General features: G+C 32.8%; 1 protein-coding gene across 17 annotated transcripts in view; it reads left to right on the top strand.

Moving 5' to 3' along the window:
• Nucleotides 1-22,500, top strand: part of elmo1 (engulfment and cell motility 1 (ced-12 homolog, C. elegans)) — a 178,399-nt gene that overhangs the window by 50,186 nt on the left and 105,713 nt on the right. For 8 of the 17 annotated variants that reach the window (XM_009294313.5, XM_009294310.5, XM_009294311.5 and 5 more), the window contains 2 exons: nt 17,928-18,059; nt 20,693-20,733. In XM_009294313.5, the coding sequence (XP_009292588.1) occupies nt 17,982-18,059; nt 20,693-20,733 (119 nt within the window). In that variant the 5' untranslated portion in view covers nt 17,928-17,981. 17 annotated transcript variants of the gene reach the window in all.

Below are 22,500 nucleotides of genomic sequence, written 5' to 3'. Positions count from 1 at the left end.
ATTGATTTAATGATGAATTGGTTTCAATCTACACAGATAGATTGACAGAAAGATATATTGATAGATTGACAGATTGATTCATTGACAGATCAATTGATTGGTCGATAGGTTGATTGTCAGATTAATTGACTGACAGATAGTCAAACAGACAGACAGACAGATAGACAGACAGATTGACCGATAGATTGACTGATAGATAGATTGACTGATAGATAGATCGACAGACAGACAGACAGACAGACAGACAGACAGACAGACAGATGGACAGATAGCTAGATAGATTGACAGATAGCTTGAAAAATTGGTCGATTGATTGGTAGATAGGTCGATTGATCGACAGATGGATTAATTGACAGATCGATTGATTGATCAATAGATCGACAGATTGATTCACTGACAGAAAGACGGATGGATGGATGGATGGATAGACAGATAGGCTGATCGGTTGATTGATTGGTAGATAGGTTTATTGCAGGGGTGTACAGTTTAGCTCCTTGTGATCTTAAAGACACTGATTAGCATGTTCAGGTGTGTTTGACTAGTGTTGGAACAAAACTCTGCAGGGACACCGACCCTCGAGGATCAAGTTTGCCCATCCCTGGTTTATTGTCTGACTGACAGAGAGACATATGTCTGATCCATTTTGGCAAAAATGAAACTGTAGTTTTCTTTGCATTTTTGGAGCACAATAGCTGGTAGCTAACTTTAAGACATTGAGGAAAAACACAGAGCATTATAATTTTGATGTCAGGAGGACTTTAACAGGTAGCCGGATGTTTGAGTTTGGAGCCCGGCTGCTGCTATTGCATCAGAACGTCTCAATATTGTGCGAGGACGAGCACATATGGGAAATGAGAGTGACCGGCCTATGCTGTAATCAGCAGCTCTTGTGCTCGTTTCCTTTTTTCCAGCCTGTAAAATGTGCCCTTGTGACAATTAGCAGACTGATCATTAGCGCTATTTGTGTGTTGTGCCAGGCATCAGTTTCCGGGAATGTCATTCTGCCCAGCACGTCATGATCTGAGCATGTTATTTTTCCGCTTGATGGCTTGTTTTTGTTTTTTCAAAATTTTTTTTTAAATTGTGTTACCATGGCACTGTGAGTCACTGTCAGTCCAGTGTCAACTTTGTTTATGTGGGCCGCAAACATGTATTAAAAGGGAGCCACGTGTTCTTTGTCTTTTCAAATAATCCATTTGATTTACCAAATAAAATGTCTGTTGTATGTCACATTAATTGTAGTTGACACAATGCAAGCGCAAACTGTAACCCATAAGAATGCTATTTTTTTTACTTGGTTGTTTTTGTTGTTGTTGTTATTATTATTATTATTATTATTATATATGAAAGGGTCAAATTCATAAATACGTTAACATTATCAGAACATTTAATTTCACATAAATGCATTTTAATATATTTATGATTTTTAATTTTTCTAACTTTTTTCTACTATACATTAATATATCTTATTTTCATTTATATAATAAATTTAAATAGAGTTTTTATTGAAATATTTTTTGTTTTTTATTTTGAGCTGCATTTTTCAAATTTTTTAAATACTTTTTGAATCATTTTAGTTTTTCTTTTGAATTAATTAATTAAGTTTTGTATTTAAATTTTTTACCTTTATGTAGTTTATTTTTATTTTATTCTTATTTAAGAATTAATAATTATTTTTTTTATTTTACATTAAAATGATAGTTAACTATACTCTGTTTCATTCTTTTTGTTGTTTATATATTTTTTAAATTATTTTACTTTTGACATATTTTAGGTACTTTTGTATTAGTTTTTTTTATATTTTTTATTTTATTCATTTATTTTTTGTTTCATTAATCTTTTCATTAATTATTATTTTTTTCTTACAGTAATTACATTTTGTTTTACTTTTTTTGTTATTTTAGCTATTGTTGTTATTTGTTTATATAATTTCTGAAGTTTATTATAATCTACTGTTAAAAAAATCGGTTCAAGATGATTCATGCCAATTATTAATGTCATGTAAATCAAGTCACTGTGCAAAAAAATTATACTTCCATGAAGTATAATTATTTTTTCTTTTTCCATACATACAGTATGTATCTTATAAAACGACTTCTTATCCCCAAATCACAGCTTTATTTCTTAGCAATTCAAAGCAAATGTCAACCTTGCCATGAAAAAACAATTAAGTTTTACCAATATAGTGAAACCTTTTCTAGGTTTTTTGTGGCTTGTATTGTACAGTACTGTAATATTCAAAAATGTATCTGTCAATGATTTCAAACAATTATATTTAATTTACCAAAGTCACCAAAGTTTCACATCTGTCACATCCATAACAAAGCTTTTTCCTTATAAATGCTAAAATGCAAAATAAAATGAAATCAATCATTTTTGTTGTGTTGAGAGCAAGCTCTTATTCTTTTGATGATCATTGTTTCTTTCGGGTTGTGCAGTTTAATTCATAGTATTTCTACAAAGTATCATGTATACTGTAAACTTTTTTGGTCAACGTATGTCTATTTTCCTCATTTAAAATATTAAATGTTTACAGATGGATATTTTTCTGATCTCATAACTCTGTGGTTGGTCGTTTTGGAAAAAATAAACCGATGTTTCAATATAATGTTAAGATACTGTACCGTGAATGTCACATCTATAGCGCTGGAATTCCTCTTCTAAAAATGATTGATCCCCTGAACACAATCACCAAAACAAAAAGTTCCTGTCTGTATCTCAAGCAATCAGTGTGTCTCCATATTTCCTGTTATTGTTCGAGCATTGCTGCCCATGAGTCTGTTTCCTCTTCACGTCTTCAGTTGCGTCTTTGAAATTTGCCGCCTTTTGGTTCAACCGTGGCCCAGCAGTTTCCTCTTCTCATGACGAACGCCTACTTCCTCCAACTCTTTCTTTATCTCTCTGTCTTTCTTGCCGCTTAAGACAAGTTTTTTGTGTGTAAACTATTGTTTTTTAACATCTCCTGTTGACCATGCGTCACAGTGGAGAAACGGAAAAGCGCACTGTTGCAGAGTAAACGGTGTGAAGAAAAGCTGGAAACATCGAGTTGTTGAAGCTGAAGTTTCCGGGTGAGTTTCTTGATCTTTCTGCTGCTCAGGGTGTGGTTTTTGTCCATTGGGGTCAAATCTGTGACCCCCTAATATGTTTGCATACAAACTTCTTTACATGCAATTTCTGTTTTGTAAATGTAAGTACAGTATGCTGGAGAAATGGTTTTGTTTGGTCTGTCTGCTTTGTTAAGGTGTCTCCATTGAGTAGGCAGAGCAATATTGGCCTAGATTATTGAAATGATGTGTTTTTGTAGATATTTTTGAGTTTATGGCTGTTTAGTGTCTTTTCACACTGGACTGTGGAGCTTGTGTTAAAGTCAGGCTTATTTTTAGTTCATTCTTTTGATTGTTGATGATTAGTTTTTTCATTGTAGCTTTAGTATTTTTCTCGTGGATTGTTTGTGATCCATTATAAATGGGTATTTCCCGTTTTGGATTATAAAACATGATTGAAACTGCTTGATTCGGTCTAATTATTTAATTTAGGTGTCTCAAATGAGTGGGAAGGACAATACACCGACTAAGATGTGTATATTGCTGATTTTATTTAATTAATTATTATTTTTTGATTGCATATTTTACCTTTTTGTTTTTAATTTAGTTAAATGTTATTTTTATTTTCATTTTCATTTTTATTTTTTTAATTATTTTTTATTTTTTAAATCCATATTTTATATTTAATCTTTTTTATTTTTTATTTACATTTTAATTACAGAAATTTTATTTTATTAATAATTTACTCTAATTTTAATTTTTTTTATTTTTGAGTAAATTTTTTTTATTTTATATTTATTTTTTTATTGAAGCTTTAAATACAGATTTTACATTTTAATTTTATTTTATTATTTTTGCTTTATGGACTGCTTTAGTTTATTTTCCACAATGTATTGCAGAGTTTATGGTAAATGCATGCATGTTTTTAGTTCATACATTTCAGTTCATGTTTTTAGTTTAAAAATAATTTAGTTCATTATTTTTTTCACCAGGGTAAGCAGTTTGTGGTCCTGGGTTCAGATCTGAGACTTTTACTATTGTCGAAAATATTTATTTCGATCTGTTTGCTTCAGTACAGTTTTGTTCCTGCAAAATTGCTTTAAATTATGCGTTTTATTTTAGATTTCAGATTTGATCAGATGTTTTAACACCAGTTTAGTGACATTTTCTACAGTTTATATTATATTTAGGTGACTGGCGAGATGCAAATGTTAGGATTTTGAGATGTGGAAAGTGCTGCTAAACTGTAAGTGATTTGACAGGATATCCTGGTTGCTGAATGAGAGACTTGTTTTTGACACCAGTAGCTGTAGCTCAGCTGTATCTGCTGTAGCTCAGACTGAATGAAAGGGCACACAATCTCTTGTTAGTTTTATTGTGACATAGAAAATATGATAAACATTTCTCTCAATTTTTTTATATTTACAGATTATTTTTAGTGATGTGGAGTGGAAATGAATATGAAAATAAAGATTTCTGTTGTCAAAACATCATTTTTTGTTAATGTTCATCTCACATTGTTGCCCAAACAGTTTAAAGTTTAAGTTGTTGCCCAAAGATTAGACTAAGGATGTTATACCATGGTATTAATAAGGATGGTATACCATGGTATTAATAATGTCTTTTGGGTATTATTATTTTCTTATGCTTGAATATGATTATTTGTGGTATCATATAATAATAATACAATGTGATATGTGCACTTACAGTACTACAGTTCTTTTTTATAATGATAATCTACAATTATGTCTAAATACACTTTTTACTAATCATTTTTAATGTGTTTAGATGTACTGTATTTTGTGTATTTTTTTAAGAACAAATTATTGTATTATTAACAAGAACAGCAAAAAGGAATTTAGTAATTACAGCTATTTGATGTGAATTAACTGACAAATAAATCAGCTAATTATTTGCATGATACTATATTTATTAGAAATATTATTATCATTATTATGAAACCGTTTTAAACCTTTTATTATTATTTAAAGACTTTGCTGTTCTTTTGATTTTGGTTTCATTCAATTGTTAATTCTCATAACTATGGATCGCTAAAAATATGAATAATAGATCATTGTTATAATGGATTTTATATAGTAAAAAATATTTATTCATGTATTGTATCATGTTTGTCGGCGCCAATAACCTAGTGGTTAAGTGCACCGAGACATAGCACCCAGGTGCTCACGGGGACCCGAGTTCAATTCCCGGCTCGAGGTCCTTTGCCACCCTTCCCCTATCTCTGCTCTCCATACTTTTCTGTCTGTAAATCTCCATTGTTCCATCACAATAAAGGTGAAAAACCCCTTTAAAAATTGTATAATATGTTTATTCATGTGTTGTTCCACAACGATGATGGTGATAATAATAATTATGATAATAATGATATTATTATTAATAATAATGAGGATAATAATAATTAATACAATAAATAACAATTTGTTTATTGTATGTGTGTGTGTTTGTGTGTACGTGTGTTTTTTGTTTGACACAGTTTACACTCTTTTCCACACATGCTTGTCTGAATGGCGTGACATTTACTATGAATAGTGAATGAGTCAGAGTGAGTTTTGTGCATGTGCACGAATGTTACAGTATGTACGTTCATCATACTCTCATGAGATCGTCATGACAGACATAAATATCCAGGCCAAATCTCCAATATCTCAGTCTGACAGCTATGCTTTGTATGATTCTTTCCTATGGTCATTCTTGCATTTATATCACTAAATTAGCAACAGAAGGAACACCAGACCATTTATTTGTTTGTGTCTCAGTATGGGATGTATCACAAAGAGGTCATGAACTGGCTTGTTTCAATAATTTATTCTGTTTTCTGAGGTCTACGTATGAGGTTTGCATGGCTTTTACTTAAAAAAAAAAACAAATCTGTAAAGAATAAGCTTTTTATTAAGGTTTTGAGGCTATCTTGGAGAATGCACTAATATTCTGGGCGGTCTGGTTTGATGGATTGTAGGTAAACGGCCACTGCTACGATTGGATAACAGTTCAGTATAGTAAAGTATCAGTAATTGACTCCTCCATCAGTTTATGTGATATTCTTAATCAGAGCAGCATTTAACCCGTACATTCCAGAATCTGCTGTTTTCTGACGCTGGTGTCAATTAAAGCCGTTATTTCAGTAACCATTTTCAGCTCTGAAACCTACAGGATATTCTTTAAGTACGATGACCTCTAATATATCAAAAGCTTATGAAAAACTTGAGATAAACTGGATACTGTCTGTTTTTTTTTTTTAAGATACATTATATATATATATATATATCAGGACTGTCAAATGATTACAAAAATTAACGTAATTAATCACACTTTTTTGTAATTAATCATGAAATGCCGTATTTATTACAGAAATACAAACACAGGCATTTAAGTGCCACTTGAATTTCAAAACAATCAAAGCCAATAACAAACAAAAAAGATTTCCATGTTGGATTCTAAGTGCCCCCCCGTCCCCTCCCCCCACACACACACATTCATTGTTTTATACTTAAACTTTCCTTGTAAAAGCGCATCCATGGTCTTATCCAATTTTCTTGCACGTTAAACACACGCAGGATCAGAGCAAGCTGAACTGGCGCTTTAGGGAAACAGCAACCACGCCACCCTAAATTCGAAGGTGACCGGTTTGCGGTTGAAAGTAGGACCATAAGAGAGGGGGTGGGTGTAGCAGATGAAAGTGAAGACCAGGGGGTTCGCTCACTATTATTCTGCCCAAGGCGGCTGCCTAGGTTGCCTCTATGCACATGCTGGCCCTGAACACATGTCGGCCACAAAAGGAAAAAAAAATTGCAACTGTTATTTTTTTACGCGTTAAATATTTCAAATTAATCACGTTAACATGCTAATTGACAGCCATAAAAATATATATATATTTACTTTTTAAATTTTTTTTTACATTTTTGATCATTATTATTTTTTATTATATTTGTTTGTTTATCATTTAATTTATTTTGTATTAATTTTTTTTCAAAAGATTTGTAAAAGTGCTACACTGTAAAAAAATCTTGTTAAAAAAAATCAAATTAACTTTCCTAGTCATCTCAATGTGCATCAATCAAACTGACTACAATATTAAGTTAAACTTGGTACAACTTTAACAATTAGTTGAACCCTGATTAACTTTAAAATAGCTTAAAGGGCCATGAACACCCAGCCCCTCCGCAGTTCTCGGTAGATGCAGAGACTCTGTAAGTGCCGTGTGTATAGACTATCCTGTCACAAAATGCGGCGAAAATCCTACACGATGGTTATAGTTTGATTGCGGTGTTTACATGTTTACATTCAGAGAGCAGCATTTACAGTGGATCTTTCAGTCCATAATATTGTAGTGATATTAAAGTTCTGTAAACTTAGTAACTAAATCATTTTGACTAAGGTATGTCTTTAAAAACTGAAGGAGTACTGCTGAAAAAAACTAACTAGCTTTGCCATCTGAATAAACATAAAGCAAATCGATCTAACACTTACCATGTCTGTAGAGACAGGACTATCAACACCAACTGGAACCATGTCTTTTTTTAAAAGGAGACGGGTGGCAAAATCAGATTTCACCATTTCCAGATGCGAAAAGCTCTCGGGTAAAAAATGTTCCTTACAAATATATTTTTTGTCGTGTGTTAGCAGACCACTCTAATCCACACGTGAGTCCAGCTTTGTGCTCGTAGTGAGGAATTAAAAACAAAACCTTCACTGACGACCCATGTCTCCAAACAATTCTTCTTCTTCCACTTGTTTTAATTATGGTTGGCAACACAATGTGGGGTCATTGTAACAGGTAAAAACAGTCCTCAAAGCTATCATGCATGTTAATGAAGTTGCACCTGATTCACAATAGAGCGCGCTGAAGTCTTTCTCATGAATTGATGGTAAAAGCTTAAAGACGTCATATTGTACACGCCGGTACAAACATCCAGTCTTCATGCTGGAATTCACACAAGGATCTCATGGCCGTAACATAGCTTCAAAATTTATATTTTTCAAAAATACATCATACTTTACATGCTGGTTGCATTTTATTGTAGTTTGTGCTAAATACAGTGTCTTTAGACTTTAGCTATTTAAATGAAAATGGAAAAAGCACAAATGCCAGGGCATGCCAACACTTTTTCAGTGCCCCAAAGACCCACAAGGATTAAAACAGACCGCTAGCCAATTGCGATCACACTTTCAAAGCAAAAAGTGTCTGATTCTGAATCCCTGATCAGTGAATCTGTAGTTTACAGGAACACACAGTGCAGACCTGCAGGGTAGAAATGCGAGCTGACCAGCATCACTGAGATGGAGAGAACGTGAGCAGCAATAACTCAGCAGCTGTCTCGCATCTCTTTGTTTCTCGACTCAGATAAAGCTCTCTGCTCTTTTGTAGCCCCTGCCGGTGTGGCCCTCTGTGCTCTTGGGGCCCTTTGTAGAGGCGTCAGATGAATCACCCGAGGCCTCTTTTGAAATCTATACAGCGTCGTCAAACCTGGTGAGAGTGTGAACTTCTGAGCTTTCCCTCACTTTCTTCTCTCAGCTGACGGACTGCAGCTGTTTTGGCTTGTTGTTGTGTGCTTTCTTCAGCAAGCAAAGTCTTTAAACTACACTGGGACCTGTACATGGTGGACAGTCCATGATATTTGGGGTGTGATTAAGCTAGTTTCTGTTTGATTGTGAAGTGTTTTAGGGCATACTCACTCTATGTACAGTTGCCTTGAACCGGGCCAAAGCACGCTTGTCCCCACTCCCGTCTTCCCTGACTTCCCGCACTCACATTACATTCGGGTCGGAGCACGATTATCGATCGTCATCAATGGTCATCGATGCTGCGCTGTTCAGTAAGCGCTCTCACTCAGCACAGTGGAGATTTCTCTAGTTATATTGTTTTAGTCGTTTGTAATGCGGTGACACAAAGTCAAATATTTCGCCAAACAGACCAGCCACTTTTGACGCTCCTAAACAATCATAAAAACCTTGTGCTGCAGGAATTAGGAGGTTTGCTAAAGGCTCAGCTGTGGTGCAGTGAGGGTTTTGCGTCTTTAATAAACTACGGCAGATTGCGTTCATTGAACAGTAAGATTGATTAATAAATCCATATGAAACAGTCCCTTAAAAGCCACGTCTTGCTTTCAGTTTCGGGCTTATGCGAGTTTTGCACTCACACACAAGCATACCACGCCAAAGCCCAAGTGAACCGCGCTCAGGCACACCTCTTCCAACCGGGCCAGGGTCGGCTAAGGGCCTACTCACACTATGCTATCCGAACTGTGCAGAGGTGGGCCTGAGCGCGGTTCACTTGGGCTGAACTGAAACTGAAAGCGAGATGTTACTTTATGGGACTGTTTCATGTGGATTTATTAATCAATCTTACTGTTTAACAAACGCAAACTGCCGTAGTTTATTAAAGACACAAACCCCACACTGCACGACAGATGCGCGCCTTCAGCAGACCTTCTCATTCCTGCAGCACGAGAGCTTTATGATAGTTTATGAGCGCCAAAAGTAGCGGATCTGTTCGGCAAAATATCTGACTTTGTCACCGCATCCCTAAGGACTGATTGGTGAAATATTTGACTGCATGTCACTGCATACCAAACGACTGAAACGATATAACTAGAGAAATCTCCTCTGTGCTGCTAAGTGACAGCGCTTCACAATGAACAGTGCAGCATCAATGATAAGCGCGTCCAGGCACGATAGTGTGAGTGCGGGCCGTTGGGGGAGACGGGAGGGGGGACAAGCGTGCTTTGGCCCAGTTCGAGGCAACTGTACCTAGTGTGAGTACGGCCTAAGTAAACCATGCCAGAGCATAAATTCAGAGCACTCACACTTCTCAAACGATCCGGGAAAAGGGCCTGTGCACAGTTCGGAAAGCGTGAGTACACACTTAGTGTGATCATGTATCAGTGTGTGTGTTCTAGTGGGTCAAACAATACATTCTACAGGTCAAACAATACATTCTACAGGTCAAACAATACATTCTACAGTACAATTTAACTTATGAGGAGCACCATGATAAAACATTGACATCTTGGAATTTCATCATTATTCATTAGTTAGTTGCAATGCATTAGTCTCTGTATGAAGTAATATAGTACATTGATAGTTTTTTTTTTTTTGTTAAACCATTGGGATATTTCTATATAGGTTGTTTGCATAATATCTTGTAGTACTTCCAATGCTGCTAATGTTCAAAATATGGTATTGTTTTAGTATCTGCTCATGGTACAAAATTAAAAACATTGTGTAGCAGTGCTTACATTTACATTTAGTCATGTGGCAGACGCTTTTGTCTAAAGCGACTTACAATTAAGGAGACATTCAGCAATTCAACAAGAGAAGGCATTACACACAGAAAAGGCTAATTAGGTTTATATGTTTTATACATGTAATGTCTGCATGGTATTCCCGGGGTAATTGGCACTCCAACCCCCATTACCTTCCAAAAAAAGGATAATATAGCTCAAATTTAGTTTCTATGGTATCTTTTCAAAACATTGGCACAGCATTGTAAATGCTAGTATCATGCATCATAGGGTACATGATAACACTGTGATACATGTTTTGTAATGTTATGACAATTCCATTTTTTATGTATATGCCGTAATGGTTGACTGTTCATTCTGCTGTGGCGACCCCTTGTCAATAAAGGGACTAAGCTGCAGGAAAATTAGTAAATGAATGATTTAAAACTAATTAATTTTTTTAAGTGGATCATGAACCTACCAAGGCCACAAAAGCAAGAAGTGCAATGATATTTTTCGGATAATATAATTTTGCTGTTTGCTTTGGTCATTTTGACAAAGATTAAAACCTTGATATTAGCTTAGAGGTGTGCTTTAAAAGTCTTTAAATCATTCTGGGATGCAGACTGACAACCACATGCGGTACTATCATGATGTTCAGTGTCTGAGAAAGCTAGTTTCTGTTTGACTGTGAAGAGTTTTAGTGTGATCGTCTATCAGTGTGTGTGTTTTAGTGAGTTAGATGTTACTTTACCGATCTTTTGGGTTGTTTGCACTGGATTATGAGTAATACTAATGTCATGAAAAGTTTGTTTTAATTATGCCTTAAACTGATGTTCAATTAATTCTGTAGTCAGAGTTCTTGCTATATTCAATCTTATTAAAAAGCACTATGACTGGGTCTAGGTCGTTTATCTGTAGGTTGTGTGCATGAATTCGGGCATTGGGTAAGGACAGTGATGAGCTTGGATCACTACACATTGGGACACTGATTTGGTTTAGAAAAACGTCTCTCGTTTGTCATTACGTTTGATGATTTTGGTCGCGTGATTCCTATATTGCACTTCTGAACATCCATTAAGCCGTGTATAGTGTGTTTCGATGCATTTTCAAGGTGCATTGTGGGGCTTTTTAGGGCACGAATGTTGTAGTGCTCTGGAAGAATTTTACTGTTGAGACAGCACTTTAAACGTAAACATAAACATACTGTACAAGTGTGGTTTTAGAAAGCTCTGTGATGGTAATGTCCAGTAAGAGAAGGACAGTACAGCGTGACATTTGCCCACAGTGGATGTTAGAGGAATCGGGTGGCAGACGTGGCCACAGCCCAGCGTGATTGATTAATTCCGCATGTTTTCCGGAAGGGATTGAACACTGTGTGAGAGACCGAGACGTCTCCAGCCCTGCCTGTTCAACTCACTGCACTATTAAACCCTCAGAAAGAAATCAAATCCCCTCTGATAGTCTGCTTTCTCTTCTGAGCCTTCCAGTAGCTTTATTGTGTAGGTTTAAGAAACCGTGTCTATCAAAAATGCTAATTTGTCGCATCAGTTTGGCTATTGTTTTATAGGACTTTTTGATTGACAAGAAGATAACTGAAAGCTGTAGCTGAAAATACTTTAATATGCATGGTTTTTGAAAGCACATTACAGGGCTGTTGCTTGTGTCCCACTGGATTTGTTTTGTTTTATCCACATATCCAGCTTTACTGTTATGTCAACATACAGTGTTGATAACACAATGTGTCCTTGAATGGTGTAATGGCTTTGTGCATGTGGTTTATTTTAGTGCTTTTATACATTTTATCATTTATTTTAATTAAAACAAATAAAATATATACATATATATATATATATATATATATATATATATATATATATATATATATATATATATATATATATATATAATTAGAAATAATTATTCAAATAGTTATTTATAATTTATTTGTTATTTAATACTTTTATTTATCTGACATTTTTATCCCAATTTAATTTTTTTTAAATTGAAATTGTTCAATTATTCAATGTTTTTCACCAATTTATTTGTTACTTTGTTTAAGCTTTTAAACGTATATATTAATTTATTTGATGACATTTTTTCCACATTTATTAATTTATTTAAAAAATCATATTTAATTAACCATTTATTATTTATGTAATCTCATGTTTTGTTGACATTTTTCTCAATTTTAATGTTTTAATTGAAATAATTTATTTTTAATGTTGTTCGTCAAATTATTTATTTGTTACACTGTTTAATCTTTTAAACATATTTATTCTATTTAATTACCTTTTGTCTCACATTTGATTTATATATTTAACATATTTAATTAACCATTTATTATTTGTGAAATTTCATGTTTTGTTGACATTGTCAATTTAAATTTTTTAATTGAAATTATTCAATTTTTAATGTTATTTATCAATTTATTTATTTGTTACGTTGTTTAATCTTTTAGAAACTTTATTAATTTTATTTAATTCCATATTTATTTCATATTTAATTAATTGATTTCAAAAACTTGTTTATTTAACCGTTTTTTAAGTAATTTTATGTTTTATTCTCTTTACATTTTTATAAAAATGTAATTATTCATTTAAAAATATATTTTATTTATGTATCTATTTGTTACTTTTATTTAATAATGATATTCATTTATTTATTTAAAAATATTTATTTAATATTTTTACTATTAATTTTACATTTATTTATATTTTATTTACATTTTTGATTAATTCTATTTGCAAAGTTGTATTTTAAAGTAGTATAAATATATTTCTTCATATTTAATTTGTTAACAAACTAAAATATAAAATATACAAAATATAAATAATAAACGTTTTATTTATATTTTTATTTTTTGTATCTTTCTATTTTTTGTTTATTTGACATTTTAGAATATATATTTATTTTACAGTCTTCATATATAATATTTTTATTTGAATATTATTTATATATTGTACTTTTTATTTTCTGTCTTTCACGTTTTATAATAAATATTTATTTTACAGTCTTGTGTTTTATATTTATAAAATATATTTATATTTATACATAATATTTTTAATTTATATATTATTATTTTTTATATTGTATTTTTTTATTTCATGTCTTGCACATTTTAGAATATTTATTTTATAAGATAATATATAATTATTATATGTAAATCATATATAAACTTTACTATATAAATATTAAACTTTAAATATAAAGTGTATTTCTGGTTCTCTAACTTTCTGTTTGGAACACCATCTGAACAACAGCTGAGAGCTTTACCATGAAAGCTGGCACAAAGATTTATTGACTTCTGTCAGCTGAAATCATGCTGTCTGTAAAGAAGGGAGGGAGGGGGGGACTTCTTACGAGCAATGAAATATTTCCAAGAGAACCACCCTGGAAAGATGCAGCTTCTGATGGCATGGCTGCCATGGCAACAGTGTCTGTGGAGATTATTATGGGATGAGTCATGGCAGAGTGACATGGCAGCTTGTTTGAATGGTTTGAATGAATGCTTGTTTCGCAGGCTGCGTGTGTTCTTGTTTTCTCTCCAAGAATCAGCCCCATGCATTATGGAACGGGGGGATTAAAAATGAAGCAGGGTTTATCCACAAGGAACAAAGATGATCCACATTGTCAGAGTGTTTGGAGTTGTGAATAATGTGCACAGGGCTTTAGCGAGTTTTCGTTTGTCTTTATAGGGTCAGGTAACCTATTTTTTTCACTGAATTTAATGAATTTTATTTTAACAAGACATTTATAATTATTCTATGTTATGAAACATAGTTTCATGGTTACAATTATAACATTAATACACAGGTACTATAATTAACATCAGTAAGTATAACAGTAGTATGATTAACATTTATCATCTGTCATTTACAATCATTGTACAATTTCTTTTTAGGATTGTACAAAAGTTGAATTGTACAGTGTACAATGGTTTAATAGTATAATTAACATTTATCAACAACAATACATTTAATTTACAATCAATGTACATTTTTATTTGTAGAATTTTACAATTTATTATTATTATGATGATGATGATGATGATTATTATTATTATGATTATTATTATGATTATTATCATTATTATACAGTGGCTGTATAATAATATAATAATGAAGTATATGAGTAAATGCAAGGAATATTTATTGTTTAATTGTAAGTGATATTTGTCAAATGTTGTTTTTTTTTAACAGCTTTACTGTTATGTCAACATACAGTGTTGATAAAATCATGTGTCCTTGACTGGTGTAATGGCTTTGTGCATGTGGATTTTTTTCTTGTGCTTTTATATATTTTATTATTTATTTTGATTGAAACAAATTCTCTTTATTTGACTTTTTTATTTCTTTAGAAATAATTATTCAAATATTCATTTATATTTCTTTAAATGTAACATGTAATATTTTATTTATTTGACATTTTTTTATCTCAATTACAATTCTTAAAATTAAAATGATTATTTTTTTTAATTAAAAGTTTTTCGACATTTATTATTACCCTTTTAAAAATGTTGTTTTTGGTTAATAACAGTATTAATTTAGACCGCTAACAATTACACAAAAAGGTTTATGTAATGTGTATGTAATAAATATATTACCTTTATTAATAATGATATTAATAATAATATAAGAGTAATAATAATAATAATAATAATCATAGCTGTTGTTCTTGTTGTTTTTCTGTTGTTGATAATATTATTGTAGAATAATAATAATATGATGATGATATTTTAAGTATTTACATTAGTATTAGTGTTTTAATATTTTATTATTTTAATTATCAATTAACTATTAATTTTAAGCTTTAATAACACAAATACAATACAAATAAGCATAATAAATATATTACTTTAATAATAATAATCATAATTGTTATTAATATTATTATTATTATTATTATTATTATTATTATTATACAGTAGTTGTATAATAATATAATAATAATGAAGTATATGAGTAAATAGCAGTAATATTTACTGTTTAATTGTAAATTATAATTATGTAAAATGTTGTTTTTTGTTAATAACATCATATAATTTAAACAAACACTAACAATTACACAAAGTTTATGTAATGTTTATATCATAATTGTATTACCTTTATTAATAATGATGATAATAATAATAATAATAATAATAATATCTAAGAATTAATTTATCTAATCTAATATTAATAATAGTTGTTGTTCTTATTGTTGTGGTTTCTGTTATTATTATTATTATTATTATTATTATTGTAGAAAAACAATAATATGATGATGATAATGATATTCTAAGTATTTACATTGGTATTAGTATTTTATTATTTTTAATGATTGTTCATTTTAAATTATTATTTTTTGCCTGTCTCTATATTGTACATTTTAGGTTATAGATTTTGGAAAAGTATTTTTGTTTGGTGTCAGATTTTCACGCCATTTTATTTTACATTTATTCGCTTAAAAAGCAGATTGAGCTGAACGGCTGAGACTGCTCGTGAATTAATCTGCATAAAGGGAAAGTTCATGCTTAAATAAAAAAGGAGTGTTCAAAAGTTATTTCGGACTAGTTAAAATCTCCCTGGTATCAGATATCACACGGGAAGAATGCTCTTGATTAGAGAGGATCTCACGTCAGGCAAAGCTCTGCATTCCTCAAATTCATTTTCAAGGTTTTTCCAGGATTCCTCAGTGTCAGCTCTCCCACATTAGCAGCAGATTATCCAGTGACAGAAAGAGCTCTCTGTTCTGACCTTAAGGTCAAACATGCTTCCTAAACAAATATTTGATCTCTGCTAAACTGCAGCAACAATAATAACACTGAGGAGGATGGAAAGAAATCTATATCATGTTGATTAAATTTTAAAAATTCTGCAATAAATTATTATAAATATAATCTGACTATAAATATAATTCTGAGTATAATCAGCGATGACTTTAGAATAAGCGATGACTCTTTATAGATGGTTTTAAATACACCATAATTTTTTCTGTTACTCGTTAATAGCAGCTATATTGGCGATACTCTAATGTAAACACAACACGGATTGCATGGCTATTGTACTGTTTAGTAAACAGGAAAGGGTGTAATATTGTGAAAAACGGAATACATTAGGTTTTACACCATAAACATGAGCATTATCAATTAAGATTAGCCCAATATTTTACCTACTCAACCACAAATGTCAAGATTTTTGCCCTGGAAAACCTAGTTCAGTTTGGCCAACCACACACACGCACGCACACCATTTGTTCCTCAAACCGTTTTTTTTTTTTTTCTTCTGCTTGATTTGCTTGAACTTTTGTAGTACTTTTTCTGGTCTAACTGGTTGGTACAGGACAATGCATGACAGTAATCGGTCATTTTCAGCAGCAATAAACATCATAATATGCATGCTTCTGGTCCTTTCTATGGTATTGTTTATGTTCAGCTATCCAATATGGTCAATTTATGACGTGTTTTAAAAAAGCTCTATATTTCATAGCCAATAACAGATATATTACTCTATATAGCTATAAATACAAATCTTGATATCAGGTGAATAACATACAGCACTGTAAAAAATGCTAGGTTACACACAATCAATTTGTGTAGAGACAACATAAAAGAATGAAGCTAACTTGTTCATTTTTACAGATTTAAGGGGATTGAACATAAAACAATTAAGTTCGTTCATTTATTGGCTTAGTCCGTTATTGATCAGGGGTCGCCACAGTGGAATAAACCACCATCTAATCCGGCATCTATTTTACACAGCGAATGGCATTCTAGACGCAAACCAGTGCTGGAAAACCCCCTTATACTCTCACATTTACACATGCACTCATACACTGGCCAATTTTGTTTACTCGGTTTGTTTATGGAGCATGTCTTTTGAGCATGATTGTGGGGGAAACAAGAACACCCAGAGGAAACCCATGCCAACTTAGGGAGAACATGCAAACTTCACACAGAAATGCTTACTGGCCCAGCCGGGACTCGAACCAGTGACCTTCTTGCTGTGACAGTGACTTGACGGTGACAGTGCTAACCACTAAGCCTCCGTGTCGCCCACAATTAAGTTTGTCTTCAAATTTAAATTAAGTAATTTGAACAAACAGCAAACGTAATTTTTTGAGTGAAGTTCTTATAAAACCTCAACTCCAGAAAACGTCAAACTATCACAAATTTTCAGTGAACAAAAGCTTGCTACATTGGAATTGTCTTTAAAATTTCAGTTGTTCACTGCCAGGGGGCGATCTGTGGATCTTCCATTTTCCAATGTTAAATTTTGATACCATATGGTAGAAAGACTGGTGTTATTACTTTACACTTGAGCATTGACTTGTTACCAAAACACTGAGGCTGTGTCCCAAATTGCCAATTACTCAAATAGATACTACATTTGAATTTGAGTTTACTACATGGCTGATCGAAAAGTATGTTCTATATAGTATGAATGAGAGTAGTGTGTATTGAATTTGAACCTACTACATCCACCATCTACCATAAAATCGCATACTGTTTTTTTGAATACTATGAATTCAAATATGTTACTTTGCTTGCATAGTGTTTTAAACATACTATATAGTAGGGAAGTGTGCTATTTCAGACGCAGCCCTTTTTTTTTGACATGCATATATTTGTATTCATTCATCCCTCTGTCTCCTACTACAGGCTTGGATGAGAGCCAGGCAGCAGTGAGCGGCCTCATCCTCCATCAGCGCAGCCATGCCACCTCCGGCAGACATCGTGAAGGTGGCCATCGAGTGGCCTGGGGCCTTCCCCAAACTTATGGAGATTGACCAGGTCAGTCCTTAAAGTGACTTCATTTCCCTTAATGAATCTGTATAGGGTTGCACAATCATTTAAACTTTCAGTATTTGTTTTTTCAGTAACATACAGTTAAAGTCAAAATTACTAGTCCTCCAGTGAATTTGTTTTGTTCTTTTTTATTTAAAGATTTACCAAATCATATTTAACAGAACAAGGCTTTTTTCCCCACAGTATTTCCAATTAATTTTTTTCTTCTGGAGAAAGTCTTATTTGTTTTATTTTGACTAGAATAAAAGCAGGTTTAAAACATTTTAGAGTCAATATTATGTTATACAATGACTTAAATTAACCTAATTAACCTAGTCAAGCCTTTAAATGTCACTTTAAGCCGAATACTAGTATTCTGAAATATATCTAGTAAAATATCATGGCAAAGATAAAAGAAATCAATTATTAGAAATTATTTATTAAAACTATTGTTTAGAAATGTGTTGGAAAAAAATTCTTATTTCTGTTAAACAGAACTTGGGTTAAAAATATACTGGAGCACTAGTAATTATGACTTCAACTGAGATCAAATTATTAAAAAATGATAAAAATTTCACTTAATGTTGTTTAAATTGAGCATTTTATCCACAATTTTAGACATTTTTCAAAATTACCCATTATGATCTGCGCTTATGTGTAAGGATGATGCTAAGAACTTCCGGTTACATAAAGAGTCGCATTCGGACAGCTTTAAAATGATAGTTTTAATCTATTTTACTTGCTTTTAACGTTTTTGAACTAATGCTGCTGTCAAACAGCGCCACCTCCTGGACTGACTATTTAAAAAATGCAAAGTAATAGGAATGAAAAACAACATTTGCGAGTCATTTATAGCCTCACCATCAGATGGCATCTTGTGTCATTTAAATGGAGCCTCGTCATTGCACAAGTAACAATTTCCCCTTTTTTCAAATATAACCAACGCAAACAAATGTAAATTCAGCAAAATGTTTGACACGCACACATGTACTGTCCCACTAACACACTGATTAAAACATTGGCACAAAGTAAAAGTAAAGTGGCAATTTTTGAAATGTTAGAAAATCACATGGTAAAAAAAAGTGAAACAAAAACGGCTTCCGATTACAATCAACATGCTAATCAGCCAGCATAGTGTCCAGTAACCTGCTTTTATTTGTTGGAAATTGCATGGCTTAATGTTAAGTTTTATACCAGTAATATGGTTTTTACTATAATGCAGTGATCCATTGTGTGCGTGTGCATTGATGAGCTGTTAAATATAGTACAACAGCTGACAGGTTGGGAACACTGACGCTGTATTTCAGCATCTGATCTGACGGCAGACTCTGAATTACGAGAACATTTTGCTCTTGTGCTTGAACCGCATCTGACAGAAGAACAACTTTAACACACGTCTTTCAAAATCAAAGTTGTGTCACAACAACACTCCTTAATCTACTCAAAACGGTATTGTCAACTGTTTTTGGATCAAGATTTACCAGTTGTAAATGTTGTTAACGTAAGTTCTAAGCATCCTACCAAAAGACGCTTGTCAATTTGGCGCCCTCCTAAACACGGGCCAGTATAAGATTCTGACAGTATGATAACCTTGGATATACATATCACAGTTTCATGGTATCACGGTATTGTACGATTACTGCTCTAAAATATATTCTTTTTCCCTTTTTTACACAATATAATTTGATTTGGTAAACATTTAAAATATTTTAGAGCTGCAGTTCAAATGAATTATTGACTTCTGCTGTCTTCATTTGTTTCAAAAACACTGATTTCTTTACAATTTAAAACGACATATTTAGAGATCTTTTCTGCTGCAGATACTCCTGCCCTAAAAAACTGTAAATAAAAAAATCTTACTCATACCTTAGGAACGATATTTAGAGGAATTTTAAAACCTTGAATTTACTAAACCGTGGTATACCCTGAACATGGTTACCGTCCCATGCCTACGCCCTCCATGCAGCAACGAAGAAAAAGGTCTATAACATGATCACTAATTAATTTTGTGACTATTGCGGATGCTCAACTTTTAGTATTGATGTAACATGATATGCTGCTCATATCTAATCGAAAAGTATCTATCGATAATGCATTATTTCTTTTTTATTCCCCCAAAAATATTTATTTTGTCAATATTTACAATATGTTCATGTTGTTCTATGCTTCTTTCTATAAATTAACATTTCCTGTTGATGGCTTTAATATTCCAAAAAAGACAGCACCAAAAAGGGGCACCCAGTCTTTTTAAATAATTATTTCTTCACAGAAAAATGAGTTTGAAACAACACTATGAAAAAAATATTGACTTGGGCTGAACTGTTCATTTAACATCTGAGAGAAAAGGCCCTGCAGTGCATGTCTGACTGATAGAGAACTTGTGTCATTAAAAAAAACTTTAGACTAACCTTGGATAAATCATCCTGAAGTTCTTCATTCATCATCCTTGTAACTCTTTTCCGTTTCCTTGACTTTACTCGATTAAGTGTTTGCTCAAAAAGGAATGGAGCATTATAATTTAGCATGAAAAATGTTATTAGCAGAAAAGAAATAAGGTGGAATGTCAGTGTCATTGATAGAAAAATAAATAAATTAAACTAAAAACTGTCTGGTTGTTTTGCTTTTTTGTTTGCTTGCAGAAAAAGCCTCTCTCTGCAATTATTAAAGAAGTCTGTGAGGGGTGAGTATCAAATAATGTTTTTTTTTATGTATTCATATCTGCAGACTTATCGCTATGTTCCTTGCTTGCACTTGCCCTGGCGTACACAGAACATACAAGCGACTGAATGAGATTCAAGGCCCCAGTATAAACACAATGAAGTTCTTTTTCAGTCATTGATTAGAAGGTAAAAAAAAGGTGTAAATACCTTTTACATGCAAGTATGTGCTGCGCTCAGGGTTGCCAGGTCCAATAATTTTCCAGCCCAAAATTTGACAACTCAAAACCAGCCTAAAAAGAATAAAAGGTATTTAATTTGTTTCGCTTCCCCAATCCAAATTACTGGATTCCTACGAAGTGAAATGTTTGGACATTTTCTCTTAGAATTTGTTATGCACATACTTGTCAATATACACTCACTGGCCACTTTATTAGGTACTCCTGTCCAACTGCTCGTTAATGCAAATTTCTAATCAGCCAATCACATGGCAGCTACTCAATGCATCCAGGCATGTAGACATGGTCAAGACGATCTGCTGCAGTTCAAATGGAGCATCAGAAAGGAGAATAAAGATTTAAGTGACTTTGAATGTGGCATGGTTGTTGGTGCCAGACGGGCTCGTCTGAGTACTTCAGAAACTACTGGTTTCTTGAACTTGACAATAGCTATGTTTCCATCCAAAAATGCGAATAAACTTTATGCGCAAAACTGGATTATCACATAAAAGTTGTGCGAATGAAGCAGCGTTTCTATCCAACGAGTCAAAGCGAACAAAATCGTCACTTCCTGATTAACTGGCGCCAAATATCAACAGTAAAAACTGTATTTGCTGCTGTAGGAAAAGTTGCATCAATCTTTTCTAAATGAATGCGCCTCAGAAGACAATCCTGACAAGCAGTGAGCGCGCATTGGTGTTTGAAGGTGTCAGACGCGGAGCACAGGCGCTCTTGATTCTGGAGGTCATTAATAATATAATAACATTAATACTGAAATGGTAAGGCGTTTTATAATGACCAAAACAACATTTCAGATGTTTTATAATGTGCTCAGCCTGACGTTTTATCCATTCACACACATTTTAAGCATCACATGATCTCTTTTAACAAAATCACATGAACTTTTTTTAATGTGCATGCTGGAGTTTGTGCGGTAAAAGTGTTTCCATCGCAGTTTATGTGCATCTTTTCTTATAGAATAAAAAGTTTATCCTACCCAGTTAGGCGCATAAGTTTTTTATGCGCATTTTCAAAAATTATGCGCATTGCGTTTCCATCAACTGTTTTTTTTTAATGCGCATTTGCAAAATGCACATAAAATAGGTGGATGGAAACATAGCTACTGAGTTCACTATACTCAAATGGCCTCCACAGTCACCAGATTTCAATCCTATAGAGCACCTTTTGGATGTGGTGGAACAGGAGATTCGCATCATGGATGTGCAGAACTGCAATCTGCTGCAACTGTGTTATGCTATCATGTCAATATGGACCAAAATCTCTGAGGAATTTTCCATTACCTTGTTGAATCTATGCTATGAAGGATTAAGGCAGTTGTGTGTCCAATCCGGTAGTAGTAAGGTGTACTTAATAAAGTGGTCGGTGAGTGTACAGTAAACATTGTAAAGTACTGATTGACATTCTGCACAACAAACAACAGTTACTGATGTTTTGCTCATCAGACAGTTATACTTGCTCAGTTTTAGCAGTCTGTGGGTTGCCATTTATGCGTTTTAGGATCAATGTCCTTTAAGAATGTGAATTTTATCTTATAAAAGCAGCCCAAGAAAA

The sequence above is a fragment of the Danio rerio genome, chromosome 19 (assembly GCF_049306965.1).
Source record: "Danio rerio strain Tuebingen ecotype United States chromosome 19, GRCz12tu, whole genome shotgun sequence".
Classification (NCBI taxonomy): domain Eukaryota; kingdom Metazoa; phylum Chordata; class Actinopteri; order Cypriniformes; family Danionidae; genus Danio; species Danio rerio.
The sequence above is the reverse complement of the archived record's forward strand: the minus strand, read 5'-3'. Positions and strand labels throughout refer to the sequence as shown.